The sequence below is a fragment of the Oryza sativa genome, chromosome 4 (genome assembly GCF_034140825.1).
Source record: "Oryza sativa Japonica Group chromosome 4, ASM3414082v1".
NCBI lineage: Eukaryota > Viridiplantae > Streptophyta > Magnoliopsida > Poales > Poaceae > Oryza > Oryza sativa.
In genome coordinates this window covers 5,609,693-5,619,367 of record NC_089038.1, presented here as the reverse complement: position 1 = coordinate 5,619,367, position 9,675 = coordinate 5,609,693, and the positions used below count along the sequence as shown (strand labels likewise).

Below are 9,675 nucleotides of genomic sequence, written 5' to 3'. Positions count from 1 at the left end.
TCTCTCTTCTTTGTGTGTTGGGGCGCACCCCTGTTTGCAAATGTGCATTTCCGTAAATTGTTAACAATTGCTGGCACGTTTGGCTGGTGGAGTGGTGGGTTTGGGGAATATCTCAATATTGAAAGAACAAGTTTAATATACCTGAAATTCCAATTTAAAATAGTTGTTCATGGATTCGTTTTTACATTCACAAATTTCTCCAAAGTTTTAACCGGTTTTGTCAAGTTCAAAGTCGTCTTAACCATATGCATTCATATATCAGAAAACAAATAATATATGGCATCTTTCTCGAACCAATATGGTGGGTTTTTTCTGTCACATTCCTTTAGCCATTGAGCCTCACCAAATTGATCTTGAGCAAGCCTTGTTTATTGTGAAAATGCTCTACTCAGGCCGACCGGTGCGGGGGGAGCCGGATCAGACGCTCCCCCCGCGCACCCTACCCCCACGTGCGCATCTGCTAGACTCACATATTTCTCCCTTCCCTTTTACACAAAAGATGTTTCATCTAGTATATTTACAACATTATTTATAAATCTAATGTTGCAGTGAATTAAAATATTCTTTTGCAACAAAAAACCCATATATTTTGGAAACTCTCTATTAAGGGAATTTGGTTTATTTTTTGTTCCATCAAAAATGTTTCACCTAGTGTACTTACAATGTTTCACTATATATAGATCTAATGTTGCAATGAACGAAACATTCCATTGCAATAAAAAACCCACATATTTTGGAAACCCCCTATTAAGGGAATTTGGTTTATTTTTTGTTCCACCGAGAAATGTTTCACATAGTGTACTCACAATGTTTCACTATGTATAGATCTAATGTTGCAGTGAACTGAAATATTCTTTCGCTATTTGTTGAAACATTGTTTTAATATAGGGTGAAACAACACCCGATTTAAACGAGTGAAACATTTTCGATCTACTTAGTGAAACAATTCCGATATACCTGGTGGAATATCGTGCAATATTTAAAAATAATTCAATAATAAGCTAATTTTTTTTCATCGGAATATATCCATGTGTGGTCTTATTTTGAAGATTTAATTGCAACGAATTTAATGGTACAATCGGATCATGATTTGGATAAGTAATTTAAGAGATAAATCAGTTTAAATTAATTTTGCACGTAAATCGAGCGCTAACGTCATGCTGACGTCAGCGCCCGATTTTACCCCTCCGGATCGGGCGCCCGACCGGGAGTCATCATCTCCTGTTTGTTTATTGGCTTCAACTTTGGATAATATGGCAATATACATTGGCTTTATTCCGTTACTCATATTTGCTTGTAATTTAAGTGATTCAAATTGAGATTGACCCAACCTTGTTTGTTGGTTGTCATGGATTACATTGGTCTTTCTTTTGTCCAATACATGGAAAATACATATGCACTATAGATTGGGGGCCTCACCAAATTGAGTTTTGAGTGAATCATGTTTGTGAGCTTTCTTATAAAGAGATTGCAATGATATTTTCTTTTCCCAAAATGCAGGGATGAGCCGGAGGACTCACATGCACACTATATGCATGCATCCGTGAATGTGTCCTCAAACAGTCAAACAGATGAGGAGCCATCGTTAAATCCATAACCTCACTAAAATTTTATTCAAAACAAACTCACATGGTAAAATATTGGGCTTGTTTTTCAAGCCTGGTAATGGAAAAGTTGCCTGATATATATAGGAATAAGTTCACTTTGACTCCCTTGAAAGTGATCCGAATCTAATCCGTGACCCTCAACCGTAAAATCGTATAGGATGTCTCCCGAACTATTAAAATCGATGCAATTTGACTCCCTTGGTGGTTTTGGAGGACGGTTTTGCTGATGTGGCGTCTATGTGGCGGTGTTGACCTGGTCTTCATCCAACATGATATTGACGTGGTACTTATGTGGTAATAGAATTAAAATAATATGTGGGACCCATTTATCATTTAAAAATAATAATTGTGGGACCCATGTGGGGCCCACATGTCATTATCTATCTCTTTTCCTTCTTCGTCCTCCCTCTCTCTCTTCTCTCGGTCTCTCTCTGTTCTCTTTATCTCCCCCTTCTCTTCGTCTAAGCACCGGCGAAGGAGGCGGACTTCGTCTGAGCACCGGCGAAGGAGGCAGACGAGGGGTTGAGGGCCGAGCTGTTGCGGGAGATTATCGAGGACTGGGGCATCATAGCATGTAATTTCATAGAAAGAATAAAAAAGATGCGAATATTAGGGAATGACCTAATATCAAATAATTAGAAGGAATGAGACTTCAAACCCAGGTCGTCTAGTCCACCACCTTATGAAGCTAGCCGGAAGACCCCTGTGTATTTCTCGTAATTTCATAGAAAGAATAATTTTCCATATTTCATTGTCAAGAACCGACGCAAGAAATTCAGCTCACTCCAAAAGGGGATATAATTCTTCTTGTGCCGTAAATGTAGATTTCTACAGAATGAAGGGACAATTACAAGTAGTGAGGAAGCAGTTAAGGTCCTTACCGACATGACCAACGAAGGAGGTGCTGATGAGCGCCGTGATGGGGTCGGTGGCGAGGGCGAGCACAGCAGGCAAGGCGATGGTGAGGATGTCCATGCCAATCTCATCAACCATGAACCACCCGCGCCCGAGCACCTCCTCTCCTCCGTCCTTCCCCTCGGGCTTGTCCTCCCGCCGCCAGGTCTCCTTCTCCTTCTCGTCGTCTACCACGTCCTCCACCGCCGGCTTCGCACGGCACCGCGCAGGCCTCCACCGAGGAACTACACTATGGCAGTGATGGTGGGCGAAGGGGAAGGAGAGATGGTTGAGCGCTGGAGAAGTGGTTAGGACAAACGCGGCGGCGACAGACCTCATCGGCCGCGAGGTCGCCGTCATGCCACGCGAGCGTGTGACTGTGGACTGTGGTTGAGCACCGCCTTCTGCTTGGCCGACGCCGCTCCGGCCCTCGCCTGCCACCGCCGCTGCTGCTCCGGCCATCACCCGCCGCCGCCACCGCTCCGTCTCCCCCCTGCTCGCCGATTGCGCCACGAGAAAGAAGGAGAGAAGGGAGAGAGATGGAGGAAGAAGAGAGAGAGAGGGAGGATGACATGTGGGCTCCATAATTTATTTTATGTGTGAATCATAGTTTTTTTTAATTCTAATGCCACGTTGGATGAAAGACTAGGTCAACATTATCATGTCAGCGTCACATCAACAAAAACCATCCTCTAAAACTTCCTTTCACGTCCTCCGTCTAGCCCCTCGACCTACGGCCAGTCCTTTTACGTGCTACTGCACAGCGCCGGCGGCACGGGACGACGACGACCAGTCGACCACGATGCGGGGATACTGCAGGTGCTCTCGCCTCTGACAGCAACGGGAACGTCCACAGCGGGCAGCTCGCGCCGCAACAGGTTGTCGATACGGGTGGCAAGGAGGAGGAGGATGCAGGTGACAGCGGTGGCAGGGAGGGATTGCGTGAAGCGGATCATGGGACTCCCCGACGCGTCCCCGTCGAGGAGCGGGCCAAGGTGCTCAACCCCCTACAGCGTGACGACAGTACGCTTACCGTGTCGGACTAAATCAGAAACACCATTTTTTTCACTTCATATGTGGATTTTAATTGAGCTATATATGTGCAGTTCGTGAGTTCTCATCTGAAAATATTTTCTGGAAGTTCTTGCATTTGTTCATCACACCAGTTCAGCCGGCGTGTGTGATTTGTTTCTCTAGTTTTTGCGTTTTTTCTTCACAGCAGTTCAGCCCTCTCCGTGCTCGCCAAAGCCAAGGACTCCTCCACGATCGCGCTCCAGGGGTTGCTGCCTGGAACGTTCGTGCCGGTTTCCTATTGTAGCACAAAGAAGTGGAGTTCACACTACTACGAAATCGGTTTTTCCATGACGGGGAAAATCAATTTTTACAAGCGAAAAGACGAGCCACCAGCAACCAAAGGCCAGAGCGGGCCTCATCCACTTGTGAAAATTGAATTTCGCAGGTGGCGTATTAAGAAATCTGCTAGCAAAAATCGAATTTTGCAGGCGTCGTCCTAAGAAATCCGCCAGCAAAAATGGATTTTTTTTTGCTGACGGCACCTTTAGGTCAACCGCGAGTGAAGAGATTTTTCAAAAAAAAAATCCACATATTCATCATGATTTTCAAAACAAAAACACCTCAACATCATTTTGAAAAAAAAAAAACTCATCAACATCTAGATTCCCATTAACATATTCATCAATAGATCAGCGGATTCACATCAACAAATTCAACAAATCAACAGATTCACATCAACAAATTAACATCAACAAATCCATTACAGTGAAGCAAATCGATTTTCACAGCATGCATCTCGTCGCCATCCACCGTCGAGGGGCACCAGCACTAGATCTGGCGGACACAAAGTCATCCTGCCGGTGCAGTCGCCGTCGAGCCGAAGAGAGGCGGAGGGAGGTGGGAGGCCGGAGGCGCAGAGAGGAGAGAGCCGCGCGCCATCGCTACCGAGCCCCTTGCTGCCACCACGCACCGTCATCACTGAGCCCCGCCACGTGCCATCCACCACCGCCAAGCTCTGTCACCGTCGATCCCCTTGCCGCTGCCGAGCCCCCTCCCCTGCGCTGCCGCTGACGGTAAAGCGGGTTGGACGTGAGCTCCATAGCCCGCCCACAGCCTCGCCTGCTGCCGCGAGCCTCCCCGCCCCCAGTTTCGCCCGCCGGCGCGAGCCTCCACGCCTCCGTACCTCCCCGCCGCCAGATCCGCCACGTGCGAGCCTTCCCGCAGCCTCGCCTGACTTCTGCTGGCCCGCCCACCGTCGCGAGCCTCCATGCCACCCACGTGCCTTCGCGCCACCGGATCGCCACGCGTGAGCCTCCTCGCCGCCTGATCCGCCGCCGCAGCTCCACTTGCCGCCGCCGCCAACCACGATTGAGGGAGAGGTGGGAGTGGAGGGGAGAGGAGAAATGGATCTAAGAGAGAGGTTGAGGGAGAGATGCGGTGGAGAGATGGATCCGGGGCATATTTATCCTCCCACTAACAGTTTTTTTAAAAAAGGCCTCCCACTTGGACTTAGTCCCCACGCCCCCACGATCTTTTTTACGGCGGCTGTTCTTATACCCCGCCATTAAAAATAGAGATATTTTCGCTGGTGGTTGTTTAAATGGGCCGCTAGCGAAAATAGCTATATTTTTGCTAGCGGTCCACTTAACCTGGCCACCAGCGAAGATCCATTTTTGCTGGCGGTCCGTAGCCACCGATCCCCCGTTATATTTTCGTTGGCGGTTTCGACGTATAACCGACAGAGAAAAAAAATGGGTGATGCCATAAAAAATTGATTTTGTAGTAGTAGCGAGCGAACCTAAGAATAGATGAGGAAGAAGAAAAAAAAGGGAAGTTTGAGATTGACAGGTGGGACCCACGCTGATTCCGTTTTTAAAACCCAGACATCAAGGATGAGGGGTCAAAAGTGAACTTATTCCTCGACCTGATCCCACTAGAGTCCGTCCAGCCTATTGAATTTCAACTCGTTTGTTCAAGTCTCAAAAAGAAGGAACCATCTTGTGGCCCAACTCGTGGAGGATATATTAGTCGAAATCATATGCGTCTCTTCGTCCCGCCCACGCCGCCAACACACACGACAACCGCTTCCTTGGCACGCATCCCCCCGCTCCCCAAGATCCCCATCTTCTCCAGCGATGCCGAAGCCGAACCCCCGCACCGCCTCTTCCTCTGCCGCCGCCGCCGCGTCCTCCCCGGACACCGTACGCAAGGAGCGCGAGGAGAACACGGTGCCCGCCGTGTACGACGCCAGCGCCGACATCGAAGATGACTACCGCTTGTTCTTGGAGAACTTGCTTGTCTACGAGAACGAGGACTTTGTGCTGGAGTACGAGGGCAAGGTGGTCAGGTATGGAGGAGACGAAGCCGTTTCTGCTGGTGGTGGCAGTAGAGGGGAGGATCCGGTGATGGAGAAGGAGAAAGAGAAGGAGAAGGAGGTGGACGTTGTGGTGATCTCCTCCTCCTCTGACGACGAGTCTACCAAGATTATTTCGGAGCCTAATCCGCTTGACAGAGGCGTGTTTCAGTGAAAGGTTAATACATCGTTCCACTTCACCAATCTCTTTTTTTTTTCTTTGGTTAGTTTTGCTGCATTTCTAACACAAATTAGTGTTGTTGGCAGATGAAAAAGGTAGTGGACAAGGAAAAGATGGATGAGAAGAATGAGGCTGCTGCCCCTCTTGTTAAGGGGAAAGGTGTTGGAAAGGTTAGTTCTCATGACCCCGGTTGTGCTTGTTTCAAAGGGCTGATGTGAGATGTGGAAGAGAAACATGTGTGATGTGTATGCCGTGTGCGCGTGCAGGTGATCGGAATGGAAGTAGAAGATGAGCAGCTTGTGCTGGCTTTGCCGAAACCGGGCACGACGACTAGCTTGACAAACCCAAGCAAACGCCATGAAACCGAGCCTCATACTACTTCTGTGAGAATTTCTTGCACATGCTGCTTTTACCTGTTCATGTTGTTGTCGATTAGAATAAGGATCGACATCTGTCACATGTGGTTGTTATTGGTGCCTAGTGTCGTAGATATGTCAAATCTGCTTTGTAGTTCTTTCAGCTCGTCTAAAGGGTGTAAATGTCTAGGATTCCTATTTGGCGCGGCACAGAGTCCAGTAGTCCGGAGGCAGAGGAGTTCGATTTCTCTCTTCTTGTTCCTTCGCTCACTCATTCCCTTATCTTTCCTCCATTCCCGATCGACAACTTTGATAGAGCTGCTAATCGTCGCCCATTGATCTTCCGGCCACAATCCTCATCCCTGTCGCTGTCTACGTTCCCAGCTGCCCTCTATTCCCCAATCCCCCTCTCCATCCGCGTGCCCTAGCTCCTCAACCATAGCCATGGGGACTCCACTATCAATGCCGCCGCCATGCGTCGCAGAGGAGTAGCAGTAGCAGGCACCAACGACATGGTCATAGCTGCGGTCGTGACCGGGAAGATGGCGACCTTGAGGAAGAAGAGCAATTTTGACTATGACATGAAAGTTTTATGGATTTTTCAATTGAAAGTTTTGTGGTTTTTCGATGAAAGTATTCATTTTATCGCAAGTTTTTGTGATTTTTGAGATGAAAGTTCCTGATTCGAACTGAAAGTTTTGTGATTTTGAGATGAATGTTTTCATATCATTGAAAAGAATGGTTTTTGATTTTCAAGATCAAAGTTTGAGGAAGACTATAAGTTACAGTTAAATCATTGGTGCAAGAAGCGGCAGATGTCGAATGAAGCAAAAGCAAAACCAGCAGCTAGGAGAGCAGGCATGGCTGTGCGCAACTTCCGTTGCTAGCGCAGCTGCGCCAACTAGCAACCCCCTTCAATGTTTTCTACAGGATGACTAAAAATAATATCTGAATCCACGCTAGTTGTAAAGAAATGGAAATTGTTATAACATTGTTAAAGATAGAAACACTTTGGCTATGTTTGGATAATGGGTTTGGGATATGATTTCCCACTCCTCAAAGAGTAAGTTTCAATTCTAGCCATCCATTCTTCTCACTCCATTTCATTCTATCCCTCCATTCATTTCTATTTCCCAATCCCACCTCTCCTAACCCATTATCCAAACATATCCTTTCACCATTGGTCATCTACTTTGGGCATGCGTAATCAAACTTTGCCTTACTTGTCCATGCAATTCCTTGTAAACAAGATAGTGGAATAGCTTGCACTTGAAAACTAGTAAACTATTTTCCATTATGAATTTCGATTGTTTTTAGTTAATACAGATCACGTCCCATTCCTTTCCCCTCTACCACTCATTTCTCTCCACCACCTTATCCATATCCTCTCCACCATCCTTCTCTCTCTCATGCATCCTTCTCTCTCTCACGCGAAGCTCAGAGGAGGAGTGGCTGGGGTAGGGGCAGCGGCGGCGGTGGCTCTAACGAGCTGCGGCATCGGTGGCGGCTCCGAGGAGGAGCGGCGTCGGCGGCGGCTCGAGCGGAGGGGAGGTGCATCTGCGGTGGCGCGGGTGGAGGAAATGTGCGTCTGCGGCGGCATAGGCAGAGGGGAGGGGCGTCGGTGTGGAGATTATGGATATCCCATATCTACATGGCGACGATATTTGGACTGGATATAGGATACCGAATATATATAGAATATCTTATTTGTATCTCGGGTTTGTTTCTTAACTTGTACATCAAGGAAACACCTTGAGACTTAGTCGGTTACGACTGTATTTTACCTGTATTTGTATATTCCGTTAGGGATATAGATTATCTTTTGTAACCCGGACTCCTTCCTATATATAAGGGGGGTCCGGGCGCCTCTAGGGGCAGAGATGTTGATTTTCTCCAAATCATACAATCAATAACACACTCGGCGGATTCATCCCCGGACAGGAGTAGGGTATTACTTCTTTTATAAGAAGGCCTGAACCTGTATAAATCCTTTGTCTCCAAACCCATACACTTTCCTAGCTTGATAGCCACCCCTTTTATTATTGCCGAAATCTAGTTTCGACAGTTGGCGCGCCAGGTAGGGGTAGCGTCAAGCTTTTCGCCGATCAGTGCAATGGGTTTCGTCTCCGGCATCGACGACCTCGTCTTCCCACCCGGGCAGACGTTTCGGTTCGGCAGCCTCGACTTCGTCACCAACAACTTCGGCAAGATCTCTCTCCTTGACTCGGTGTCAGACCAGTCGGGAGAGAACCGGATTTCAGTCCCGTTTGGACTCCCAAACGCGGCTGAAAGCTACTTCAAGACCATCTCAATCGAGTCGGCTTCAAACCACTCGGGCGAGATCGCATCTTCTCCAACGACACCAGATCAAGATGATGGGGCTTACCCACCAGTCCTGATGAAGCTCCCCGACGATTTAGCGGCCGTCTCCACCACGACAGCGTCTTCATCCCGTAGGCCTAGGCGGAAGTCGACTTCAACACCGATTTCGCCTAGCTTCAGGGAAGTCGGCGTCATCCTCCAACCACTCGGCACGGTTTCGACGGATCAGCTGGATGACTACAACAGCTCTCCCACCGTCGACTCACGTCCTACTGACATCGTGGAGTACGACGAATTTAGTTCTCGCTACAACGACTTCGACGACTTCGACGACTTCGACGGAAGCCTAGATGACAACTACACCCCTCTCTACTTTGGCGTTTTCATGGCCAATAATGAGACGGAGGAGCAACGCCAAGCCCGGGAGACCGAAGAACGTCGCCGACTGGAGGAGGAGCATCAAGCACAAGAACAAGAACGGCTACGGCGTGAGCAGCAGGACCGTGAGCGGACCGCGAAGGAGGCTGAGGATCGACGTCAGCGAGCTTTGGAAGCAGGGCGCCGAGCGCGTGATCTCATCGGCCAACAAGATGTCGAAGGGACACCGGTTTTCCGCACCCCTCAACAGAATGCGGTTGCCGCGATCACCCTTCTCGACACCCTCCTCAACCAAAACGAGCTCAATCAGTCCGACCACGTCGTCAACATCTTGAACCAGACGAAGACCATGATTGCGGCTTCGGTCCCAGTTAACTCCGAAAGCGTCCACACGCCGACTGGTAGCCGAGTCCCCCACTTCCGATCTCATGACTACCGTCATCCAAGCCTCAGCATCACCGGCGCAGGATCTAATCGCAGGAGCAGGGGTCACGACGAGCGGTCCATTCACTCACCTCCCGACCAATATAGGGAGCGCCGAGTGGAACGGCCTCGCTCACCACCTCGTCG

General features: G+C 48.7%; 1 protein-coding gene across 1 annotated transcript; it reads left to right on the top strand.

Annotated features, from left to right (window-relative positions):
* The first annotated feature begins 5,584 nt into the window (after positions 1-5,584).
* LOC136356058 (uncharacterized) lies at positions 5,585-6,559 on the top strand. The gene is made up of 3 exons (XM_066309477.1): positions 5,585-6,046; positions 6,136-6,219; positions 6,316-6,559. The coding sequence occupies exon 1, from the start codon at positions 5,651-5,653 to the stop codon at positions 6,041-6,043; it is 393 nt and encodes a 130-aa protein (XP_066165574.1). The 5' UTR covers positions 5,585-5,650; the 3' UTR covers positions 6,044-6,046; positions 6,136-6,219; positions 6,316-6,559.
* Positions 6,560-9,675: the final 3,116 nt, after the last annotated feature.